This window comes from Lissotriton helveticus, chromosome 5_1 (assembly GCF_964261635.1).
Source record: "Lissotriton helveticus chromosome 5_1, aLisHel1.1, whole genome shotgun sequence".
NCBI lineage: Eukaryota > Metazoa > Chordata > Amphibia > Caudata > Salamandridae > Lissotriton > Lissotriton helveticus.
Window position 1 is genome coordinate 2131659448 of NC_136065.1, and position 27575 is coordinate 2131687022.

The 27575-nt window shown below is 46.6% G+C and overlaps 1 protein-coding gene across 1 annotated transcript in view; it reads right to left on the minus strand.

The window, feature by feature from the left end:
* The window catches only part of HMCN2 (hemicentin 2), a 761275-nt gene that overhangs the window by 275527 nt on the left and 458173 nt on the right, over positions 1-27575 (minus strand). The window contains exon 31 of the mRNA XM_078646218.1: positions 26557-26835. Coding sequence (XP_078502344.1) covers positions 26557-26835 — 279 coding nt within the window. The remainder of the gene's footprint in view (positions 1-26556; positions 26836-27575) is intronic.

A 27575-nucleotide genomic window follows, 5' to 3' on the forward strand; every position in this document is an offset into this window, starting at 1 on the left:
TTCCCACACATTTACCTTTGCCAGGTCCTCAATTTCGTAGTGTATGGCAGTGATGTTTTGTATATACTTCTCTAGAGGCTTTGAATTGTCTGGAATATAAGTACAGCATTCCTGTACCTTCAAGGCCCTACAGACTCCTCCCTCTTTTGCTAACAGAACATCTAAAGCAAGTCGGTTCTGAAGAACCATTGCCCTAATCGATTGCATCTCCCCCTCTGTTGGAAATGGGATCCCCGGCTGGCCAGGGCTTTCGCCAAAGTCAGTCAGAGACCACCACCCCCAAGTCAGGGCAAGGGAGTTACACGCCAAGATAACCCCTACTCACCCTCTAGGTAACGTGGCGCGAGCAGCAAGGCTAAACTTGGAGGCGATGTAGGTTAAGTATTTGCGCACGCACCCCAGCAACAACAACCAAAGGCCCACCACAAAGGAAACTCCACACAAGGTTATATAAAAATAGCCTTTGTATTATAATAAATAAACATCAGATAAAACACACATCTTGTTACACTGTGCCAACAGGCACGGGCGGAATTTACAAGGGATATTGCACAGGACAGGGCCACTTGGACCACTGTCAGGGGTATCAGCACTTTTAGAACTTAGCACTTGTAGAAAGAAAAATCAGTGTATCACACAATATAAAAATAGAGCACACAACCAGTAATCACTGGTAACAGGACCTCACTAGCACCACCTGTACTAGGGAGAAAACAACCACCTATGTATTACAATACCTGTAGGGGTGTAAGAGGAAAACACATGATGCAATGCATAACATTCATTCAGAGGTGTAAAGGCACATGACGCATAAAAACACATTCAGAGGTGCAGGGGAAGGAAACACATGATGCAGAACCTACATTCAGCGGTGTAAAAGCAAAGCACATGACGCATAAAAACACATTCAGAGGTGCAACACAAGAGAACACATGATGAATAAACTACCCATTCAGAGGTGTATAGAAAGTACAATTGCGCCAAACTCACGTAAGTCACCACCTGTGACTGTCCCTAGGCCCTCTGGCCTTGTTGGGGCTAGGACGCCCTGTGTCCCAAGTGTCAGGGTCCTAAACGTCGCAGTTGCCCACAAAGTGCTGGGCAACTGGTGCAGGGGAAGTTAGGGCAACGTTGGAGCCTCTCTGGGCTCTGGGCAAGAAAATGGCACCCTCAGAGCCTCTCTGGGCTCCAGACACGAAGGGGCACTCGAGCCTCTCTCAGGGCTCGCAAGGCAAAAGGGCTGGAGCCTCTCTGGGCTCCAGAACGAGGGAATGGCACTCCCAGAGCCTCGCTGGGCTCACAGACACATGTGGGCACGTTGGAGTCCCTCCTCGGGGGACTCTGCAACCAAGGGGGGGCTGGGAGCCTCGCAGGCTCACGAACGGAATGGCCCCTCAGACTCTCGGGGCTCTTCTAACGACTGTGGGGGCAAGAGCCTCTCGGGCTCGAGATACGCAGATTGCCCCCAGGAGCCTTTCAGGCTCAAGTACCAAATTCGGCCGTCTCTGGAGCCTCTCGTGGGCTCAGACACCAATGGGGGCGCTCTCGAGCCTCTCGTGGGCTCAGGCAACAATCTTGGGCGGGGAGCCTCGCAAGGCTCAACAAATCTGCCCCCCAGGAGCCTCGGGCTCCACAACACGCAATGCCCCTCTCGTCGGGGCGGCCCCCTAGCAACCGGGGCCGCTCTGGGGAAAAGGCACCACTGCTCCCGCACTCACCCGGTCTCCTGCGGCGGGCGGCTGCTTCCCTGCTCCCGGAGAGCTCCCGCACCTCGGGGCTCTCCTCAGTTGGGGACCGGCTTCCTCCTTCCTCTGTGGGCAGCGCGGGGCTCTCCTTCAGGCACCGGAGCCCCGCCTGCACCTGCAGCCACCACTCTGTTTCTCGCGCCGCAGCGCTTCCTTGGGAGGCGGGGTACGCCCTCCTACTTCCGGTTCCGGTGGTCCCGGAGGCCCGCCCCCGGCCTGCCTGACTTCCTGGTCGGGCGCCGGGCAGCGGCTGGAGCGATTTGCGGGCAAATGCCGGGTGGGCACCGGCTCTGGGGAATAAAGCGCTTCCAAGCGCAACAAGGGGGAGTAACACAGCGCTCCCAGCGCTATATTCCGAAATAAAGGGCTCCTCCAATCACGGCGCTGATCGCCCGGCGAGCCTCCCGCAGCCACAGCCAATGGCAGCGCGGCTCCCGGGTGACGCCAGCAGCTGCTCCTCGGCTTCTCCCCGGCCCCGGGCTGCAGCAGGGATTACGGGGACGAAATCGAGGTGGGCACTCGAACTAAGTCACTTAAAAGGTGAATCTGCGGCGTGGGCAGCCGCCAGCGAGACAATAAAGCGCTCCCAAGCGCTTAGGGGCCACAGAAAGCGCGCCTATCGCTAAAAATAGAAGCAAAGCGCTATTGAGCGCTGGGGCATCAGGAAAGCGCGCCTAGCGCTATAAATCAAATAAGAGCGCCTCCAGGCACTCTAAACCAAAATCAAAAGCTCCAGCAGGGACTGGAGGCAGGCAGAGGGGCAGGGCAGGGCCAGAGCCAGCACACTGGGTCTCCAGGCAGGGAGACAAGCCAAGTGGCGGTCCTCTTGGCCCCAGCAGCAGCAACAGCCCCCTCTGGCAAGGATCCAAAAGTAGAACAATTTCTGTGGGGACACAGCCCCATATTTATACAGAGAAATCCTTTGTTAGGAGGTGCAGGGTGGGGGGAAACCAGTTGCAGCTGGCTTGGGAGTACCCTTGATGGCCCAATCACCCCTTTCATTCACTGGGGAGGCTAGGGTCATTAGACAAACCACAGGGGGGCGGAGCCAGCATTGTGTGGGGAAAACCCAGCCCATCCAGGACACAGGTACACTCCTCCCACACATCACTCATGCTAATCTCCCACTCACCACCGGGCAAACCCATCCAGACTTCCTGGAGCCTGGCATGCCAGCCAGCTCCAGCCAATCACGCTCCATCACCCTCACAGCACATGCACACATATCTCAATGTCCAGAAGTAACACTTCCCTTCTAGACACATACAAGCCGCACATACCATTGCGCAGCATTCACTCTCACGAGTTCATACATACTAAACTCGAGCCTGTACACCCCACGCATCAGGAACTACCAGGGACACATACATTCCCCATGCATTCCTATGGGAGGGCAGGCCAGCCATACTACACGCACGCACTTTCACTCTGGGACCCAGGGGAAGTGCGCAGAATCCAAAAATCACCATCTCCAGGTCACCATTTCACGCAAAAAGTCTAGGGGTGAACCTGCCCTAAGGGCCAAAGTCCAACACCCTCTATCAGCATCAAGGATCTTGCAGTACTGGCAGACAGTCTATCTACGACTGTAGCTAACCTCCTGATCTTAATGTCATTCATTATCAATCCTAAGAAAGGGAATGCAGCACCTATTACATCTCCAACTACTTCTGCTGCACCCAGCCCTCGCTTCCATCTAGTTGATATTTCTTTCTTAGGCGTATCTAAATTCTCAACATGATATATTTTAGGGAAGACAACAGCCAGATAGCATGATCCGTACCAATTATCTGGTAACTTCACATAGGCATATCTTCCACATACAAAATATACATTTGGTATTGCTTGCATCCCTTTCATGAAGTTCTTAGAGTAATACTCCAATTGAAAAGCATGTTCGCAATTGACTTGTCCTACATAAACGTTTTCATAGTAGAAGTAACTCCTGTGAATGCACAGTTTCCCCCGTTTCTCCTTATCCAAAGCAATTGGACCAATACTACCTTTTCGTTGTTGTGCCCTTTCCTCCTTGGTCCAATCTGTTTCCCCTTGTCCTGATGCCTTCAATACCTTCTGCTTCCTGTATCTAGTATCTACCTGTGCTATAAACTTTTTCTCAACTTCTGATATTTGACAAGTCAAATTGTTGATTCGAGCATGTGAAGTATCTAACGTTCTCCATGGAATAAACCATTTGTGTAACCTGTCTTCGCTTTTGTAGTAGTCCCATTTGTTCAAATGTTTGAAATTCGGAACCTCTGGCAATGTCGAGTCGAAATTCGAGAAGTAATACTCAAATCCGTCTCGTCCATAAAACATACTTAACAATAAACTGCACGTTATCCCATATGTCAACGGGAGATGATGGTATTTGATACCCTCCTCCACCGAAATTGGTAATTGCATACAGACATAGCAGTCCTTTACCTCCATGGCATCAACATATTCATAAAGCAACTTAGCATAAGCATTTGACTTGTAATTTCCCTGTGACTCATCCATGTGTAACCTTTTTACTTCTGCATCTAACAACGCTTTGTCTTTCTCATTGATGTTTCCCTTCTCCTTAATAATGGTAGTTCTCGGTGTTGACACTCCCTTATCCTCCTTAACTGTGGTTCCATCCCCTTCGTGTCCCGCTAGGAATGAAACAGTTACCACTAAAATTATAAGAGAAACCACTACTCCTAAAAATGTAACAGCTATACATTTTGCCCTGCGGTTCGGGTTGCCAGCCTCCATGTTCTCAAACAGTGTAGTTTTCGACTTTCTTCCAGCATTCACTTCCTCTTCTTTTCAAACAAAGTCTTTCTCTCTTGCAATGTCTTTCTTTGAACACTTGGAAGCTTGACAATTTATTTCCGCAAAACAATTCAAAGTCCAGTAATATAGACAACCCTAGCCCTTCTCCATCCACTAAAATGAAACCCCTATCACTTTTCTTCTTCCACTCGGCGCTAGGTTATCTTGCAACAAGTTTACAATTTCTTTGCAACAGTCTTATTTTCGTCTGAAGTTATGTATGGTTCAAGGAGTGACACTACATCCTCATAGATGTCCATACGAAGAAACATTCCCTCAAGTTCTGGGCAATTCTTGCAACAACACGGGAATTCAACTGTCTCTAGGATTATTCTCCTTATTTCACTCTGGACCAGGGGACGAACAAAATGAAGAGTTAATGTCTTTTCAATCTCCACTCCTGGTACTATCAGTTCTACATCCACAGTTACAAAGGGGTCCGTTCTAATCAAGATCACTTTCTTCACCTTTCCAGTTCTGCGCCCCTTTGAAGACATTCACAATATGGTATTAGTCCACAACAATAAGTGCTCCTAACATTTCTACTACTCGCTCAAGCATTTCCAAACGAAGAAGAGTTCCCTCCAATATTGGATATCGTGAACAGCAAACTGGAAACTCAACTGTCTCTAAAAGCAACTTTCTTATTCCACTCAGGAGAGCAGGATGAACGATGTTGAGTGTCAGCAACCTTTCGGTCTCCGCTCCTGGCAGTAGAAACTTTATTTGCACTGTGATGATCGGGTCAGTTCTGATCAGTTCCACTTCCCTGATCCTCCCTGTTCTGTGTCTCCCAGACATCTGCAACAAGGTAGGTCCAGTCGGGAGTAGAGTATCTTCTGCTAGGCACTCGCACCCTACTTGATCTTCTAAGACCCTCCTCGGCTTGATCCTGGATATCTTCTTCTGGATCTGAGTCTTCGGATATAGGAGTAAGCGTTTCTTCCTGGGCCGACCTCAAACTTAGCCTTCTTCTCCTTGTTGGCCAAGTGGCAGCTCCAAGCCTTATTCTCCTATTCCTTGTCCTCCCACTTGGTTCTTGATCGCTCCGATACGGATCTGAGTCTGAGTCGTATTCACTTCTGCTCTCTCCTTCAGTTGCGTCTTCTGTCTCACTGCCGTCCTGCCTTCGCTCTTCTTCTGAATCCGATGCGTTCCCAACTTCTTCCGACACCTCCTCAGCTGCCTCAATCCCTCCTTGCGACTCTTCTTCCACTTCCGGGCTTTCGTCTGGGATGGGAGCTGTTCCTTCTAGAGGTGCTGGAACTCTTCTAGTATGGGATGCATGGATCCAATTTGGCAGCCCCCCGCACTTCACCGCGGTGTTCGTGATCAGGATTACCTGAAAGGGCCCACGCCAGCGAACATCTAGGCAGTTCTTCCGGACGTGCTTTTTAACCAAGACCCAGTCCCCTGGGTTCAGGTCATGACACAGGTTCCTCGCTGCTGGAACTTCAGCCGCATGCACCTGAAGGGACACAGAATGGATGGCGTCAGACAGTCCTTTACAATAATCCAAGATCAGATCATCTGTAATATTCAATAGAGCAGTAGTTGGAACTGTAGGAAGTCTCATGGCCCTCCCCATCAGGATCTCGTGGGGAGAGAGACCTGTCCTCCTATCAGGTGTGCTGCGCATGCTCATGAGCACCAATGGAAGAGCATCTGGCCAACTCAAAGATGTGGATGCCACTACTTTAGCCAACCTATTCTTCAAAGTGCCATTCACTTGTTCCACAATTCCTGAAGCTTCTGGTCGATAACTACAATGCAGCTTTTGATCGATATTCAGTGTGGAGCACAACATCTTCACTATTTCGCTGTTAAAATGTTTTCCTCTGTCCGATTCCAAAGAGGCAGGCACCCCGAAGCGCGGTATCAACTCCCTGAGCAACAATTTAGCCACTGTGAGTGTATCGCACCTACGTGTAGGGTACGCTTCAACCCATCTGGAAAATACGCATACAATCACCAACACATACCGAAGGCGATTGACTCTTGGCATTTCAATGAAATCTAGTTGCATTCTATTGAAAGGCCCCCCCGACCTCCCAATGTGACTCAGTGTGACTGGTGTTCGTTTGCCTACGTTCAGTTGTTGGCAGGTAACACATCGCTTACATACTGATTCTGCTGCTATTCTGAATTTCGGGCAATACCAAGTCTGCCTAAAAACTCTCATCATAGCATCCCTTCCTAGATGTACTGGACCATGTATTTCTCTCGCCATGGGATTAGCTAATTCTTCAGGTAACACAGCTCTCCCATCTGCTGAAACCCAAAAATCCATTTCACTTCGCACACAGCCTGCTATTTCCCATGCCTTTTTCTCTGTTTCAGGTGCGTTCTCCTGCATTATCCTTAAATCCTCCCAAGTGTCTACAGTTTCTAACATCATACTTAATTCAGTCTTTTCTTCTGCACCTTCTATTTCCACCTTTGAGAAAGAATAACTTTGTTCCGCACAATAGCGTGCGACTTCATCAGCATATCTATTACCTTGTGACACAAAATCTGTATTCTTAGTATGAGCTACACACTTCACCACTGCAATGTCGACAGGACCTTGTAATGCTTCTATCAGCAATCGCACAAATTCTCCATTTCGAATGGGCGAACCAGAGGAGGTCATGTAACCCCTCTGAGACCACAACTGCCCGAAATCATGAACCACACCGAAACCATATTGGCTGTCCGTGTAGATGGTGACTCTCTTTCCGTTTCCTGCTATGCAGGCACGAGTTAGGGCAATAATTTCTGCTACCTGTGCGGAATGTACTCCTTCCAGGCAAGCGGCTTCCACAACTCCAGTAATGGTACAAACAGCATAAGCTGCTCTCAACCGACCAGTATCGTCTCTTAAACATGAGCCATCAACAAAGTAAATTTCATCGGGGTCAGACAATGGCTCATCCACAATATCTGGTCTGGGTTTCGTGCATAGTTCAGTCACATCAAGGCAATCGTGGTCTTCACATCCTTCGCCTTCTATTACAGTAGGTAATGGCATCAAAGTAGCAGGATTCAAGACAGAGCATCTCCTGAGAGTCACGTTTTCTGCGGCAAGTATAACTTGCTCGTAACGCGTGAGCCTGCTATTGGTCAGATGCTGCGTCTTCGTCCTGGTCATTAACAATTCAACTGAATGTGGTACATACACCACTACTGGATGTCCCATCACAATACTCTCGCTCCTTTCAATGCTGACACCCGTTGCAGCAACGGATTTGAGACATCCGGGCAACGCTGCGGCTACTGGATCTAATGTAGCCGAAAAATATGCAACTGGTCTACGGGCATTACCGTAGGTCTGTGCCAAGACTGACAAAGCACATCCCTCTCTCTCACAGCAATAGAGTGAAAACGACTTTTCATAATCTGGCATTCCCAGAGCCGGAGCACGACATAAATCGTCTCTCAGCTGTAAAAACGCCACCAGACATTCTTCATCCCATGGTACCGGATCACTCACCTCCTTGTGCGTCAGTTTCTGTAAGGGCTTTGCTTTCAGTGAAAAGTTAACTATCCACTGTCGACAGTAGCCCACCATTCCTAGAAACATTCTAACTTCTCTCTGTGTTGTAGGCGCATTCATTTTCATTATCGCCTCAATCCTCTCTGGGGACACCTTACGTTTCCCTTTTTCTAACCTGTGCCCTAGATACTGTACTTCTGTCAGACAATACTGTAACTTGCTCGGAGATACCTTATGTCCATTTTCAGCTAAATGATTCAGTAAGGCAATTGAATCTACTTTACAAGCTTCCTCTGTTTCTGACGCAACAAGTAGGTCATCTATGTACTGTACCAGAACCGAGTTCTGTGGCAGTACTAGATTTTCGAGATTCTTCTTCAACAACTGATTGAAGATGGATGGACTGTCTGTGAATCCTTGTGGGATTCGACACCATGTTAAAACGCGATCTTCCATTTTAAACGCAAAAAGGTACCTGCTCTCTTCATCCAATGGGATTGAAAAGAAAGCCTGACAAAGATCTATCACTGTGAACCATTCTGCTTGACATGGTATTTGAAACAATATTACTGATGGATTCGGTACCACGGGACAACATGAAACGACTATGTTGTTAATTTTTCGTAAATCCTGAACTATCCTAAACTTCCCGCTAGGTTTCTGCAAACCCATAATCGGGGAGTTACAAGGACTGCCCACGATTTCCTTCAGTATTCCCTGCTGTATCATTGACTCGATCACAGGCTTTATTCCCGCAATCGTTTCCTGGGACAATTTGTATTGAGGCGTTCTTGGAAACTCAACATTTGGTTTTACCAGAATTTTTACCGGTTCTACCCCTTTAATCAATCCTATATCTTCTCCTGTGAAATCCCACACCTCTGACGCCACTGCATCCCTTAAGTCTTGTGGAAGATCTTCTACAGTCAGAGTAGGATATAGTTCTACACAGAATTTTGAATTGGCCACCTTAAAGGTAGCATCATCGTCGGTAGTCTGTACCTCCACTCCTTGTGGGGTGCAGTATATGGTGCAATTCAATTTGCATAACAAATCCCTACCTAACAGACATACCGGACTCGAGTCACAAACCACAAACTGATGTTCGTTCATGTGGTTTCCAATTTTCACAGACACTGGTTCTGTCAAGGGACTAGTCATTCTTTTATTTGCGACTCCTACCACCTGAATTGTTTCCCCTGACATCGGCAAGTCTGGAACTACCGCTGATCTCAGAGTCGAACGAGTAGCCCCAGTGTCCACTAAGAACGTAGTGGGACACCCTGCCACTTCTGCCTCAACAAATGGCCCTCTCTGATCCACTTCTAGAACTGCCCCGAGGGTACAGTCTTCTTCACTGCTCACCCGTTGTCCTGTCAATGGATCAATGTAATAACATTTTTCTTCCTCGATAAACAGAGGCATTTGTTTAAAGACCTTTCCTCCAGCTGCTATCTTCGGTGGCTGTGGGAATTGGGCCCGTGGAGCCGAAGTCCCCCCTTTGGCCACCTTACTGCTTGGGACTGTCACTTTTTGCACTGGGTCTTCTTGGACCTGCTCTTCTACTTCTAGCTCTCCGTTTTCAGGGTTAAAGGGACACTCGCGTCGCCAATGCCCCACCTGATGACACAGATGACACTTTGTCGTTTTCTTTAAAGTGGCAAAGTCTATCCTAGGTCTCTGCCCTTCTTCATTATCTTTGTTCTGACCATTTGGTTTTCGTCCCATCCCCTGCTTCTGCTGGCCACCCTTCCCAGCGGACTGCATTTGCACCACCATCAATTTCTCCTTTAGATTCTTGGCTTTAGAATCTATCTCGTCACTGCAGTACCTCGCATATCGTAAAATCTCATCTAGTGGTTTGTTCTGCCAACAGATTAAATGTTGCTGTATCATCAAACAAATATCAGGTCTCAACCCCAAGACAAACTTTGACACGAACTGCCCTATGTCTTTGGGATCCATTACATCTAGTCCACTGTATTGCTTGAATGTTTTCAACAATCTTTCATAAAACTCGTGAACTGTCTCCTTGGGTTCCTGCCTTGTTCGGTCTATTTTTACCCAATCTATATCCTGTGGTGGTACCTTATCTTTCAGCCATGCTATTACCCTTTCATACTTTCGCATGACAATCTCAGATGGTCCATTAGTTCGAACATCCCTCAATGGTTCAGCATTTGGCCATTCGACACTAGTCTTGCACGGGGTCCACAAATCAGATGGGACCACGATGTCAAACAACGTGTTCAAATCTATCCACAATACTTTCGAAATTTTAACAAACCTCTCTACCTGCTTATACCACTCGACTGGATTGTCCCGCAACTTCGGAAATGAGTTGGTAAATGCGGCTAAGTCTCCTCTACTCCAGGGCACATGTACATAATTTCCATTTGATATTTCTCGCAAAGGGAATGCCTCCATATGCATTGCCCTTCCCTCAGGAGTCAATACATTTGTACTTCTCCTAACCGTGCCCTTTTTCGACCACCTTTCTTCCCATTTATCCAGTTCTCTCCACACTCTTATCCCTGTTACCAACTCTCTTATGTGTGTTTTTAATCCAGTAGTTCTCTTCTCATCTAGATCTTGGTCTGCGTACTGTAATCTGTGGTTGCTCTGCAATGCCCTTGTCCTAGACAAATCCACGGCATACTTGTCTGCCAAATCAGTCAGTTTTTCATGAAACGCTCTAGCCTTCCTAGTAATATCCTTTGCCATGAACAATAACTCATCCTGTTCATACAATTCTATCCTTTCCAAAGGCAATGTTCCATCTATTATCTCATCAACATCTGATTTTAAACTGGTAACATCAAGCCTTTTTGCCTTTATTTCAGCTTTCAAGACACTCAATTTAGCTCCTCCATCCGCATCTCTCCCATCCCAGCTCCGAGATCTACGTTTAGGTATTGGTGAATTATAAGGAGTCCTCCCCTGTTCCCATCTCTCTAGATCCCATGCCTTTCCGTCTTCTCGGGGTGGGTGGTGAAACACTCCTTCATGCCTCCCAGCCTCTCTCTCTCCATCCTGGCTAGTTTCACGGGATAGAGGGTAAGAGGTTCTATTACTCCCTCTCTCTTCCCTACTTCCCTGTGATTCCTGATTATTCGAGGCGTGGCGGGACCTATCGCTGTTCTCCTTTCTCCAATGTTGAACGTCTTCCCCAAGTGTATGATGAAGGCACCTAAACCTATTCTGAAAAGCCCGTACCGCCTCATCTCCTCCGTTCCCCCAGAGACGGGACATTTCCTCACATTCTACAATCTTAGTATTTTGTTCCGGCTGTTCTCTCTGATTTGTAGGACATGCATCCCCTCTATTCTCTTGACTTTGGCCTTCCTGGCTCTGACTACTCTCGCTGGCCCCACAATGAGATACTGTCCCGTTACCCCTGCTTTCCCACTCTGGTTCCGTTCTTGTCCTGTTACTCGGAGATACTATGGACCCGTCCCATTCCCTCAAATCAGCTCTTAACTCTGAAAAAGATCTTGGCCGCGGTCCCCTTAGATCCATTGGTCCTCTCGGACCTCCCTGTTCTGAATTGGGACCGACAGTCGTGTCTAATGGGGTATTCCATGTTACCGAACCTGGTAATTGTTTCCATGCATTTGTCACATTATTCCTCCTTTCCATCTCAATCCTTTCCCTATCCAATTGCCTTTGTTGTTCCCCTCTATCTCTCTCAGAATTATAGATCGAAACTATGGGTCCTATGGTAACAGGCACTTGAAGAGCGTCTAGCAATCCCACAGACTCAACCCTTTCTGTGGTTGGCGTTTTCTGCACCACAAACCTTCCCACTACACTCTGTACAGTGTGGTTTGGAGGTGTTTCTCCTCCTTTGCTAGGTGTCCATTCCGATATAGGGAGTGGTGTATATCCCTCTATCTCATTCCCGTCTTCCCTTGCGAGCCCTCTATCTTCTATTAACTCCACTCTCGGAGGTGGTCTATCCATTAACAATCTGTTTATCAGATTGTCCTCCGACTCGCTTTCCTCGTCTTCTTCCATGAGGTTTCCTCCTCCTGACACCTCCCTCATCGGATACATCTTCTCCACCTCAATAGTCCGTACCCTCCAACGCTTTTCCTCCTCATCCCATTTGGAATCTCGCACTGCCCTTACCGATCGCGTCAGCCTTTGTTGACGCCTGTTCAAATTTCGGTCGTGTGCAGCCTTAATCCATGCATTAAGTGCCTCAAACTGTGTTGGTCTAGGTGAGGGTTTCAATGAGGACATGGTTGCTTTTAGCCGATGTAACACCTCTAACTTAAACGTTCCATACTTCGGGAACTGCATTTCCTCATTTCCTTCCGTAAGCTTATTCCAAGCCCCAATCCACAATATCGTATGCAGCCCCACATTCGTTGCCATATAATGAGCTGGCGTACCCTCTGGGGGAGCCTCTTCCCCGTAATAATGTTCACTTCGTTTACGTTTAAAAATCCCTTTCAAACACTTAAAACACTTCATGATTTCTCTTTTCTCCGCGTTTGTTTACTTCCTGATGATATTCCACCAATCTCAGCGCCGTTCTCACTAACTGGCCTATCCGTACGCGGCTTTCCTCCGACGTCACTCTAGCCGCCCAACCAGAGCGCGGCTCTAGCTAACGTCACACCAACCGCTCAATCACAGCGCGGCTCTAGCCGACGTCACCCGTCCCCCTTCGCAGCAGTTCCCCTCCTTTCTCAGCTCGTCTCCTCGGTCATGCACGCATCCCATTCATACTCTGAAAAATGATTACTTCCGTCCAAGCGATCACCTTTCTTTGACTGTACGCCCACAGTCTTTCTGTAGTTGTCACCTTAACTTGGCGAAATGTCTTTCCGTTTACTTCCAGACAATCGCCTTCTCCGATAGGTTACTCACACGCAGTAACTTTCGACCAGCGTCCGTTACTCATACACTCACTCTTACACTCCCCCTATCTTGGATCCACGGCGGTCAATGGTACCTCGTGACCTCCGTACTATGGTCGACAACTACCCTGGATGTTCGATACACCCAAAACCACTTAAGCTCTGGCCTGAACTTAAGATTTCACCAGTTCACCCGTTTACCAGGTTACCAGTTTACCAGGTTGCGCGCGCTCACAACCTTCTCTCTTTCACACTACAGGCATTCAACTCCGCAAGACATTACAATACAAATACAACACAAAACACCGCAATCTGTTCACGCATGACCCTTTTTATACTCACTCTCCGATACTGCTGCTTTTCTCGCACCGTCTGCACCTTTCGGCACACGATTCTTCCGCTGCTCGTCTCTCGACGTCTCGGGCCTTGGGGTAAACTAACCTCTCTAGATTACCTTCCTCAAGAAGATAACCATCCTCACTCTGCTACCAACTGCTAACGCGGGATTTCTGGTTACTAATTATCTTACCAAATCCCATTTCCTGTCGACTGAATCGTTGGTACCTGTCTTGAGTAAAAGGTAATCTCGCAATAAACAATCAATTTAAGAACTTACACCACTCTAAATGACCACTGACCAAAATAAAGTTTTAAAGATTTAATATAAAGTCAAAGATAACTGAAGATACAAACTTCTCAAAATGAGATTCAAGAGGTAGATCGGAATCACTATGAACATGAACTTTTTGAATAGTCTGAGTCTGAAGAACAAGATAATAAGTACAACTTCTAATAACATGAGCGTTGCCAAAATGAATACAAGTTGCAACCTCAAAGTCATTACAGAAAGAAAATTTAAGGTTAGTCTGTCCCTACACTACACTAAATGACATCCCTACTTAGCAAGATCTTAACCCTCTAGGTGTCAGCCGTGGTGACTTCCTAAGAAGATCACGCACTTCTCTTTGTCTCTTCTCTGATAATGGGTCTCTCCTGATCAGCCTATCTGCCTACCCATCCGCTTCCTTAGGCTCCCAAAATCATCTGCTCTGCTCTCCTCCCGGGTCACTTTCCCTAATACCAAATCACATTTCCAATAGAAACGCCCCTTGGGACGCCCCTCACGTGGTACATCTTTCCGCGGCAAACTCCATGATGGTACTCTTGAAGACCCTCGTTATAGTTGACCTTGGTTCCCAGGCTCCTTCTTCCGTGCGCTGATACCCCCTGAAATTCCTGGAAACTCCTACAGGCCTGCGCAAGGCGCCACTGAACAAAGTCCCTTTCATTCGAGCTGATTAGGACCCTCGCACCTGCATACAGCTCGTCCTGCAGTGGGCCTCAAATTCCAGACTTCACCATATCTTAGGCCATAAAACACTCTCAGAGCTCCATACTGGACACCTCACGACCTCTCCTCTAACGAGCACATGACGATTTAAACTACATGACATTATCTGTTCTGGCCTACTTGATTTACATGCAGCAGGTTCCTGCACTCTTAAAACGTTAACTTGATTTAAACAGCAAACATTCTTAACTAGCATACGTTTCTAAAATAACACATCTATAAAGCATATACTTTTAACCCTAAGTTCAATAGTACATTTTGAAAGAACCATGTCAACTTTATCTCACATTATTTTAGCAGCACGTTCAGGTTTGCTGTGAATTGCCCTAAGGCCTACACAAAATACTGGAATCCAAGTTACATTTAATTCGGACATGACTCTTTTAACATGAGAGAACCATGAGGTTTTCACATATACTCCAACATTTCTACATTTAATCTCACACCGTTATAATTATGGTTACTCTACTTAACATTCTATACATTTCGCTATTGAATATAAAACACTCGTGTGCAAAACATGTTTAAACTAACTACGTGCTTGTAAATATGGCGTACTTATACATTTTTTCAAACTTGTGCTCTCTCATCTTCACACGTCGAGAAAAGAGAACTTTCTTCAGTCAACTTCACAGCCAATCCTATACCCGGTGGGGTAGCATGGGACAATACTGATTATGAAATCTATGGTCCGGTTGAAATCCTGAAGTATCCACATCAAATCAAGATCTCATTGAGTGACTTTGTAAAACCAAGCTCAGTTGCTGATGATTGGGACGTTGAAAGCATTAATAATATGATGTCGGACCTAGTGATGTCTGCTAAATTTACAAAACATGATTATTTGCAGGGTTCGACTAATTATGATAAAATGTTCTGCTATAATCACTATAGTAATCATTATCTGCATAAATCTGCACAACCTAGGAATGTTTTAAATTATAATCAATGGGAACACTGTGCAACCCCTCCAAAAGGTAGCTCAAGAACTTTTTATGACAAATATTCATATTTTTCAGGGTTCAACACAAGCAATGCAGAAACATTTTATTTCAAATTATCAAATAAGACAGGTACAAAGACCATGCTTACAAACACTAAATTGATATATTCAGACTCGTTTTTTGAGCAAATGAGTACATTTGGTTTTGATTACTGGGACAAAAATGTTGAAGTAAAAAGTGTTTGGGGTACAAAGGAATGGCAAGTACAAGGTATAGAATCATTGTTTAGAGCCTGCATGATCCCAGAACAAATTATATTTTTGAATGACACTGTTCAACAAACTACCTGTCTTGGCCTAGCCAAAATCAAAGACTTAAACAAACCGTCTATTCCAAAGCCATCAATGAACAGTAATAGCTCTATAGATGTTGAGATAGACGTACACCATATATTAAGCCAAAACAGAACACATCCTGATTGGAAAAAGTGGTTGATCTGGCCCACAGATACAAATAACTGTCAAGACAGATTCCTGAACAAAATCCAAGGGTTCACATTGACCAGGCCAGACCCTAGATATTCCCAAAGACAACACCCAGGGATAATTACCACGTACAGTGTGGGCAAGCTCTGCCTTCAATGGCTACAAACATCCACACTGGCAGAAATTAAGCAACACCTGACTTTACTTACTGATGGTGCTGACTTGCGTGATTTCATTATGGGACCGCGCAAACAGCGTCAAAAACGCTTCATAGCAGCCTCTGTATATGCAGCTTATAACGAAGCCTGGAAAATAACTCAAATTGAAACATCAGAGAGAATACGGGAAATTGACCGTATTAATTTGGAAAAATCACTTTCTGTAGTGGACAATGGGTTAATGACTCTGTCCTCCAGAATATACTCTTTGGACAGCATTGTGTCTTCAGCAATCGACATAATATCGCAAGACTTACTGTTGTTACAACACGGTCAGTCTCAATTGCGTTCTATTGTACAACTTGGCTGGACGTTACAAAATCTGCGTTCAGGCTATGTGCCTTGGCGTTTAATCAACACAACGTCACTGTTCAATATCTTTAACCATACTGATAAACAAATCAGTATGGCACAGAAGGGTGCTGATTATACAATCCTGAGCATTGAGAAACTCGAGAGATTACCATTGACAATGTCAGAACGACCTGTCAGTGAATGGATAATACATGGAATAATTAATATTCCAATATCTACTTTCAGGTTTCAATATTGCCAAAAATATATACAGGCTGGCATGTACGAAAAATTGGGTAAAGGGTACATTAAGTCAACATGGAACTTGCCCTATTCACATGCTTGTGTCAGTAATAAAGGCCGGAAAGTGTTTCTTAGTGGCAATAATTGTGCCATGTCACTAAGCGGTACACTTCTGTGTAATGGTATTAGTTTACACGGAGCCTGTGAAGGGTCCTCAAATAACCTTTCATGTCACCAGCTAGGCACACCTGCGACACAAATAGAACCATTCTTTAGGAGACTATCGAACGGGAGTTACATTATAATCGTAGACCGCAGATGTTGTAGCTTGGTGCCCGGAATAGCTTATCTCATAACTACGACTGCGAAGGTTATGTGCTGTGAACGAGTATTGTTCCCCAGCGCAATGCCAGACAGGGAGGCAAGGTTATGGCCGAATTTGAAAATTGCTTCCATTCGAGTTGATACTTTAAGCAGAATGAAAACAGTGCTCCTTCAGACGCCGACCAGGCTCACGTCATCAAAAGAAACGTATGATCTCCAAGTTGCAAGGACAACGGCAGAGATTCATTCATTGTTATCAACTAATTCCCCCATACATTTCGCAGAAATCCTGAACGAAATCTTAAATATTTCTGATACCAGTGGAGTCTCAAATGTATTTAAGACAGTGTTTTCGGGGGCTTTAACACCATTTAAAGCCATTCTGGGTATTTTTCCGGACTTTGTCCATTCCATCTTTGGTGGACTTCCTCTCCTTTTGGGACTAGTGGCAGGAATCCTATTTTTGATCCTGTTATTTCACTATGGCAAACCGTGTCACAGACAAAACACCTGCGACAAGGGAAGAAACAATCCTAGCCATTGGATACCGGGACCGGATATCTAAAATGCTTGGACTATCCCGGCTTAGAGACCTGAACATGACTTGGTTTCTTTCATTTAGACCAATGTGGCAAAGCTGTGTTTTACCTGTATTAAGGTGCTTGCTATGCGGAGAAGAATGCGTGTTGGACACCTGTCTGACGCTACAATCGGATGCGCCAATGGATGCAGAAACTTTGTTGGGTCCGGTCACGGCTCATGCATTGTGCTGTCCCCAGCGGCTACCAATCCTGATGACGGCATTCGTGGAGACTTCACCACTACGATTGAGGGGTAGTGAGGTTCAAGATGAAAGCAGCATCGATCAGGTACGACCTTCTGTCAGCTATGCTGATCGAAACATCAATGAAGGCAATCATGCTCATGAATGCATGGTAACATCTTTTTCCGAGTTAATGGAACTTTCACAGAAAGCTGTTGACAGTTTTTTCGAGAGTCTAAATGATATGATGTTCTCACCAGAGCAGAAATAATGACTTTTGAGCAGACTAGCACACGGCGTTCCCAACACCCTGAATTTGGCCTTCAACTTTGATAATAAAGTATTGTGAACAATTTTTTCCAGTTTATGGACAGCGGAACATAATTTTTTCAGCGGCCCCAAAATATTTTGCAGTTTTTCGGGACACTTATCTTCTGCTTAAAGTATAAACTATTCCTAGGGAACTAAATTTCTAGTTTAGGAACTTTAGAGACATTAGCTGCCCTCTGGCATGTTCATAAATATTTTATTTTGTGATGAAATGGTCTCGCATTTTTTTATTTTTCTCTTCTGTATTAAGAGCCATTTCATGTGTTAATTTTCATATTTTATTAATAATGATGTATGAATATGCGTAATTTATTTAGCATTGTTATACTGCTTGAGTGCATATAGTGCATATATATATCTTTTCGTATATTTCATGGTTTCAAAATGCATATGGATGTATTTTGGGGTGGTACGGTATACACGTGCTCTACTAGTATATTTACTATGCCTAGATCTTGTAAATATGGACATAGTCTGCGTGGAGTGGGTGTGATGTATTCCTATAGGTTCTGTATCGATCCCCCTATTCCTGACCCTGTTCTGGTTAATAATTAACTAGCAGTCATCCCACGGTACAAAAAAACGTTATCTGATTAAGCCACACCACGGCACAGGAACGCGTTATCTGATTAGGTCATAACGCTTGCCATCTAATTAGGCAAGCACTATTCCTCCAGCCCCTGATAAGGCATACGGAGTTCTCAAAACAAATCAAACCTATGACAACCTGGGAAAATCCCGGCGGCCATTGTTTTGATTTTACCGAGAACTTCAGCAAAAGAATGTGCGAACAAGCCCGTTCGTATGACATCCTTATTGACGTATCCATGTCCATCCTTACGTCAATCTCGGCACCTTACAGGTATAAATATTACCGACATTGCCTTAAGCAAACACACGCGGTGGTGACGAGATCGGAGCAGCGAGACGTGCTGAGGAGCCCAGCAGAGAGCGAAGCCCAGACGCGCTGAGAACGAGACGCTGCTTTTCTCCTGCCGAGAAATCCAGCTCCGGCGCTTCCAAGCAGCCCTCGCAGGCAGCTGGAATATCAAGACCAGAGACGAGAGATACCAGCCCTCAATCATTCTAGACCTCAGGTACAAAACTGAACAACCCCTTGCAGAGAATTCTTGAGTCAGTCCCTTGGCAAAACAAACTTAACTTAAACTGCTACTTATCTACTCCCGCCCACGTATTAGGCTTAGGTCAGGTACACTGGGGTAGGCGTGGTTAGAAGCACCAGTTGAGTACGATTAGTCAAATGTATATATGTATGTATCTATTTTATCAGTTTTAAATATCATATGGCTTAGAAACCATATCAATGCTTCTGCAGTATTATTTTATACTTCTGCTTTTATTGTATGCACTTTACTTAACTATAAGTATCGCAATAATATCGATTCATTTCTCTTGTACGAGAAAAGAGACTGATCAATAAATACCATCTTTTATTGAACACGCCCGTCTCTTCCTTTTCTCTACAATCTGGTGAAACTAAGAATGCACGTACTGACTGAGTAAAATAAGTTGTCTTTTGTTTTCACACGACTCTAGAGATACACTCTTGATTAGGGGAGAGCAAAGTTGTCATGTTCTATGGTTGTCAGAAACTAAATCCCTTCTTGTCTATCCAGGGAGGTTAAACTCCTCCTTGCCTATTCGAGAAAGTTTCTAGTGAACTCTGAGCTAGCTGGCAAAACCAAAAACTTTAAGTCTAATATCATCAGTGGAAGACCTAGTTAACCTCTGCACTAGGTCTATACTATTGAAGATATTATTCCAATGCGCAGAGCCTATTGGGATAATAGGAACTACACTACACCTGTGTGGAGTCCTGCAGTGTGACTTCTGTACTCCCTTTTAGTTTATGGGTATGTTTTTAGGTTTATGTATTGTGAGAAAGTGGCTCTATATATACTGGACCAAAGTAAGGTACAGTGTGTATAGCGATCACAAACCCTAGAGGTATAACAGAGGTTAAAGCCAGGTCTGACCTTACTCTCTAAAGTGGTAGCCTGGTCGAGCACTAAGGCAGTACCAGAGGACAGTGTGAAGCACACACTCAGTCAGCAAATGGTTTCACACACTCAAGGACTGAACTCCAGGCCAATGGTTTTTTATATCAAAAGATATACAGCCACATGCATCATTGTTGGTATTTGCGATTCCTAAATAGCGAAAATTAAGGAATCGCAATTTAGAAATAGCAAATACCTATGCATTAAAAATTCGCAATTTTTTTGCGATTTCCTATTTTTCCTTATTTGCGATTCCCAATTTTGCGAATCGCAAATAAGGAATCCCTTTACATTGATTCCTATGGGCCTAGAGGCCCAAAGGAATCAATGGGAAGGCATTCTCATTTTGCGATTCGCAATTAAGGAATCGCAAAATAAGAATGCAATTTCTAGGGTGCAGGGGGGGGGTCCAAAGGACCCCCCCTGCACCCCATAAATGTAAATTACAGTCCATTTTTCACACATACATGCCCAAGGGCATGTGTGAGTGTAAAATGAAAGTGTCAAAAATGCACTTTTGTGCATTTTTGAAACTTTTCTTAAATTACCATGAAGGTTGACTTCATGCTGATTTAACACTTCTAATTTGCGAATTCGCACACTTTTTCAGATGATGCATTGCATTTAAGAAATCGCAAAATTGCGATTTCTTAAATGCAATCGCAATTTGAGAAATCGCAAATAATTTGCGATTTCTTAAATTGCGAAAAAATAAAAAAGGTTAATGCATCCCAAAACAAAGAAATGCATTCGCAAACGGCCGAATTTTGCGATTTGCACCGTTTGCGAATGCAATTCTGTTTGATGCATGTGGCTGATAGTTGTTTTATTTTTCGAACCAACAGGTATCAAAATATACTTTTCTCAATTATGAGTGATCACTGGTAATTACTTTGCAGAAAGGTAATACCTTTGTAAACACAATAGCTACAGGGGTTGCAGTAGGCAACACAATTCTAAACACAATTTAACATTGAGCTCAATGGGTTTTTCTACAAAAACGCAGATGATTACTCTGTAGATTACTTTTGTAATTCCAGGACTGGATCCTAGATTCAGTCCAGGGGTCTAAGCTGAAAACAGTTTAGTAAAAACGTTTTGGTTATTGCAATACTTTTTGAGGAATATAAAGGTATTGTAAAAGTTCACACTTAGAAACTTTTCAGTGAAAATCTATCAATGTTATCCAATTGGAGAAAATTCAGGTTACAGGTAAAGTACGTTCTCGTTACTTTTGTAATCCAGTACTGGGCTCCCAGGTCCAGCACCGGGATTTCTACTTAAGACAGGTAAGTAATTATGTTTCAGTAGTTGGTACGATTTTTAAGAAATATTTCAAGGTTTCAAAAGTAGACAGAAGAAATTTCACAGAAAAGCAGACAATGGGTTCCTATGGAGATAATACAGGTTACTAGTGAACCCGGTTAGGATTACTTTTGCGGTTCAGTACTGGGCTACAAGGTACAGTACTGGCTTCTCTCCTGATCACAGGTGAGTACTTCGGAATTCGGTATTCGGCTGATTTTATAGGAATATTTTAGAGTTTCAAAACTTCACATTAGAAGATTTTTTGAGTCAAACCAGTCAATGTTATCCTATGGCAGGAAAGTGAGTTATCGGTTTCCAGGTGAGTACTCGACTGGTGAAGTTAAGATTCTGGGCATAGACTCAGGGGTCCCCCAGGGTCAGGTAGGTACAGTTGGTACACCCTCAGCGGCACAGGGGCAGCCGGGTGCCGAGGTAGTTAGGCCCAATGTTATCCAATAGGAGGCAGGGGACCTCCGGTTGGTGGCTGCTGGCTAGCAGGCCACGCGGCTGCTGGAGCTTGGCTCCTGGTCACTTGCTCAGGGCAAATGGGGAAGTAGGATAGGACACAGTGGGCACAGCCAAAGGCACTCGGGCAGCTGGGTGCAGGGTGCTTTTGAGCCGTCGGGCGCTCAATGTTATTCAATGGGGAAGGTAAAAAGGGAACAAAGGCTGCAGACTCGGGGACGGTGATTCTTCAGGTGCGACCACCACTTCGGGAGGTAAGTTGGGATCTTGGAGAAGAGGTAGGTACCCCAAAGGAAGGCATAAGGGAGCCGCAGGGTGCCGGGTGCAGGGGTGTCTTTGGGCGTCGGGAAATCTTACCCTCAGCTGGTCGCGGTTAGAGGGGTCTCTGGTTCTGAGGCTGCAGGCGTTGTCTGGTTCGTCGAGGAGGGTCTTTGGGCACTGGACTTCGGGACCTGGTCACCGGGGGGACGTCCTCGTGGGCTTGGATCACTTGGGCACGGGCCGGGCTCAGCGGGTGCAGAGTGGGTTGGTCTTGTGCTTCCTGGCTGGCACCAAGGGTATGGTTGTTGAAGCAGAGCCTCTACTTATGGGAGTCCCAGTCTTTAAGAGGGTCAAGGCAGGCAGGTCCTCCGGGTGTCCCAAGGTTGCTGTACGCAGAAGTCGCCGGGATTAGGCAGGGGCAGGTTCCAGGATCGACAGGCCAGTAGGGCTGTGGCCAAGTCAGTTGGTGTCGTACTGTTGTTAGCAGCTGCACGACGGGTCTTCTTCTTCTTGATCTTCTTTCTTCTTTACATACCGGGATCTGAGGAAGGAAGGTTCAGGGAGCCCCTAAATACTGAATTTAGGGGCGTTACAGGTAGGGCAAGGGCAGGGACCAATAGGCCCCTATCCTGGGGCGGGTACACCCTCTAGTCTGCTCCTCTCCGGTGGGAGGGGGGCAGGAGCCTAGCTGTGATTGGGCAGAGCTCCCCATCTTCAAGATGACCAGAGCCTGAGGTTGTGCTTCACCTCGCCTCTCCCACCTGAGGGGTGGGGTTGGCACAGGCTGGCACCCCCCCCCCTTCGTGACGTAGTTTTTCCCGCCAGTCTTCCCACCAGAGTGGGGGTCAGAACCGGTGGGGGCCAGTTGCTGGGTACAGCAAATGGTCTGGAGAAGCTCACAGAGGTGGCAGGCCTTTGAAGCTTCCTCCTGCCCATCCTGGGGGAGGAGACCTAGCACCTCGCCCAGGATGTGCATTGTTGCATGCCCAGGAGAGGGGGGGGGGGCTCTCCACCCAGGGGTCCAGCAACATGTCTGCTGTGTGGCAGCCTAAGCAGCCTCTCAGTCCAGACGTAGATTATAGGTTTAGGTTTCAGGGGGCATCTCTAAGATGCCCTCTGGTGCATTTTACATTAAATCTTGCACTGGCATCAGTGCGGGTTTAATGTGCTGAGAAGTTTGATACCAAACTTCTCAGTCTTCAGTGAAGCCATCATGGTGCTGTGGAGTTCGTAATGACGACCTCCCAGCACCATATACTCTTAATGGCATCACTGCACTTACAGTGCCCAGGAATGGCCCTGGGCACTGTAGGGGCACAGGGCTCCTGCACCTGTGCCCACACCAATGGCATAGGGCACCCAGCTAGAGGGGTGACTGAGGTATGCGAGGGCAGTGGGTTCTGTGGGCATGGGACACAGGGATGTGTGCCATGTCGACTCTTCATTTAGTTCTGTACTTAGGCACTCAGCCTGCAAAGGCAGTGTGTGGGTGCCAGGGTACAGGGCCCCTAAGGGTGGCACAATAAGTGCTGCAGCCCTTAGGGCTCTTCTCTGGTCACCATGCCCTGGGTACCTAGGGTACCGTTTACTAGGGGCTGACAGGTGGCCAGAGAAGCCAATTGGGTTTTAGTTTCAACACAGTTTCAGGGAAGGAACACAGGCCCTGGGCACCTGGTTGTCAGGAGCCCAGGGCACACTCAGTCAAAGCACATTAGCAGTTCAGCAAAAAGTGGGGGCATACCAAAGCAAGAAAGATGGCACTTTCTCACATGTATAGTATTTTTATAACACACACATTAACGCCTTCTAGACTCATTCGGTTATAGAATACAAGTGAAGGTGCAGTGTAAGAAGCTGGCGCTGTATATACTATACCAAAGTAAGGTATACTGCGCACAGAGTCCAGTGAGTCCCCAAAGGTAGGAAGAGGTAAAGTAGATAATACCTTACTCTCAATTTAGTGGTAGCTGGGCTGAGCAGTGAGGTTTATCAGAGGGCAGTGTGAATGCATTTGTTGTAGAAACTCATACGTGGCAGGAACACACACAATGACTGACTTCAGGCCAATATTTGTAGAACAATATTACTTTGTTTACTTTTATTTCTACGAGCCAAGTGGAACTCAGTTACAAGTAAGTACTTTTCAATTGCAATACTTTCAAATACTAGCAATAGATTTATACAGCATCAAACAATACTTTGCATGGGCATGAAATGCATTTCAGTACAGAAAAAGATACTTTGTTTTCAGGATCACACTTAGTACAGTACAGTGAGAGACCTATGCAATCCCATGGGGAAAAGGGCAGGTCAGTAACTTACAGGTAAGTAAGCGATTCTCAAGTTCAGTCTGCGGGGGTTTGGGTCAATACTGGTCCAGCATCTGATCAAGGTAGGTACTGCACCATTGCCAGTGACACTGGGGCGGTCGGGTGCAGAGGTCGCTGAATCCAATGTTATCCTATGGATGCACCTCAAAGAGGCACCGGTTACAGGTAAGTACCTGCCGGTCAGGAACACAGGCCCTGGGGGTGGCGATCAGCACTGGGGGACCACCAAAGAGCACTGAGACTGCACCACCAGTGGCACAGGGGCAGCCGGGTGCAGAGTGCTACGGAGGCGTCAGGAGCCCCTTTGAAACCAATGGAGATCCTCGGTCAGGCAAAATGCCTGCAGGCTTGCTTCCGAATGACTGGAGACATAAGTTGGAAAGTAGGGGGATGCCGGGTCCCTGTCGGTTGGGCACACCAAGGCTGGGGGCTGTGGGTGCAGGGGTGTACATCTGTAAATATTACACAGTGCATAGATAGTTCGGTCAGAGTTTCTATAGGAAGAGTATTTTTTTTGCTAATAACTTCGGCAAGGATTAGTGAAAGTGCACAAAACTTTCCCCCCAAAAAGGTCATCCCCCTTGGCTCCTTCATGAAAACCTTCCTGCAGATCCATCACGCGGGGGCAAGAAGAAGGGGGCAGTGCAATTTTGCATGTTGATTGCAATACTTTAATTCCAGTACAACCTTACTGAGAAAGCATGCTTCTTGCGATTGGGTGTAGTCCATTTTTGGGAAATTAGCATTTAAAGAAGAGCTCAGGTTCGGCTTGAGGGGTTAATGCTTGGAAAAACTTAGACATATCCGGATGGTTGGTCCCTCAAGATTCTGCAATGGAACAAAATGCCATATAGGGGTTTCTGGTTGGCCGTGGGAGCTTTTCTGCTGCCTGCCATTTCAGTGCTCTGTTACTGATGCTGGTACTGCAGTACTGAGCGGTCTGTTTAGCTGGCCACAACTGAGACCAAAATGTTGTGGCTGCCGATTCAGAAGTTTTTTAAAAAAAAGAGAAAAAAGACTACAATTCCAGACCCAACCACTAGATGGCGGAATAATGCACAGCATAATGAATCCAGAAAGATTCATGCTGCAAAACTGAGCCTTAGAGCCATGTGATCCCACAGGGACCACCCCACCCACATGAAGTTAAAAATTTAAAGATTTGGGGGCACTGTTACTGCAGTACCAGCACCTGATACCACAGCACCCAGCTATGCATCCCGAAAGATTGTTTTTTTTAAAGTACAAGTCCTCCATTGTAGGGTCAGGAAACACGTTGATCCAGCTTTGTGCTCCAATATCCACTATACAACTTGCATAACAGCAACACTATACCAAACCTGGTGTCCACTGGTCACACAGCAGGCAGGCAGTCTCTCAGGGTCGGTGGAGTGGCGATCCCATCTGATGCCCTCAAGGTACTGGGACTGCATGGGTCGCTTACAGCCGCATTATGGTGGCCCCCATTTTGTGCTCCAGAGGCAGCAACCTGTCCTCGTGGCTCCTTTCGGTGATTAAGTCTCCTCTCGGGGTGATCGATGACTCAGCAGGTGCCCGGCGTCCTCCGCTTCATGGGTCCGTGAAGCAGGTATGTCGTCCGCAACGTTTGAAGGAGACAAGGCTGCCTGTCGGTCAAGAACGGCGGGTGCAGTGCAGTTAAGCTGCCATTTGCCGCGCCATCCAAGCCCCGCCCCTACAATGGCACGAGGTAATCTCAGCCTACACTTCACAAATACACTCAGGGCCGGACTGGGAACCAAAACCGGCCCTGGCAAAGTGCTCGGCCGGCCCCCCACCCCCGAGGGGTTGTGGGTGCCGCCGAGCTCGTTGCCGGGCCGGTTTTTGGCCAATTTTGCAGCTATGATGCAAAAATGGCCCTGTAACAAAAACGCCCCCCAGGGCCCCAGGGCCTCAAACCAGCCCTCACCCGTGCAGCGCACCAGGGATTTGCCGGGTGCCTAATATGGCCAGTCCTGCCCTGAATACACTCCTGCACGTTTTATCACAACTGTCAAAAAACCAGACGGTCTATCTCCAGGTGGAAGAAAGGAGATCACTTGGAGAACCCAGTGTTAGACTGATAAAGACCCAATGATGATGCTTTTCACGTAACTAACAGAGCGAAGTGTTGGCACGGTCATTGGCAGCGCTGGCCGGGGCCAGAGGTGGTGCAAGCTGCAGTGGCCTCCTGACGAGGGCCCTGGAATAAATTTATTTACAAATTAAGCCGTGCCCCCAATACGAAAGAGCAACAGATTTGGAGCTGGGGAGGAGACCCTCCGATCCCATAATACCCCCCAATACCTTCCCAGGAGCAGACCACACTTACCGTACACCTCCAGCCGGTAGGACCTCTCCTGCGTGCCCGCCAGGTTGGTGGCGCGGCAGGTGTACGCGCCGGAGTCAGACACCTGGGCCTTGCTGAGTTCCAGGGCGCGCCCACCCTCTCTGTAGGCCATCTTGGGGCTGGAGACGATGGGGCGTAGATCCTTGAACCAGGTGATGCTGGGAGCAGGGGATCCACGCGCCTCGCACTGAAGCACCACCGCGTGCCCCAACAGCACGGGCACCTCGGTCACCCCATCTGCTGCCCGGATAGTGGGGGGACCTGTAAAGAAAGAGAAAGAAGCAGAGAATGAGGTACTCCTGAGCCTTCACCACACACATAGGAGGAAGTGACGAGGAGGTGGAAGGAAGCGACTAATAATTCCACTGCAGGAACTGGTGTTCGATCCTGTGGTCACAGGGGTGCTCTCAGACTTTCATTCTCTTTTTATTTATTTATTTTTTATTTTTTATTTTTAGAGGTTTTATATAGCGCTGGCTGGACCCAGGGGTATCAGAGCGCTTTACATTTTTGAGACAAGAAGGTCAGTAAGACATGGGTCATACATAGCATAAATGAGTATAAACAACATATAAGTCTCCGCCATACATATTTCAAAATGATAAATATGGGAAATAAGAACACCGAAAAGTGGGAGATGTGATAATCAAAAATAACCAGGCATACATTGAAAATTGCAGAGGAGGATGGGGAGGTTGGTGGTCAGATTGGGTTTGTAAGGACGAGAGCTGTAGGGTCAGAAATAAGGGCAGACGGAGGACAAGGGAAGGGGGGGTGCAGGGTGGAGTGAAGGTGGTAAACAGGGAGGTGGAAGTGACGAGGAGGAAGGGCGAAGTAAGGCTGAAAAGAAGGGAGGCAGATGTATCTGAGGTCGGACAGAAGTGGCCAGTGGAAGATGGCAGATATGGATTATGGTCCCCAATATTTATTGAGGAGATGTAGTTTGAGTTCTTTTTTGAAGCAAGGGTAGGAAGGGTTGCAACGAAGGTCAGTTGGAAGGG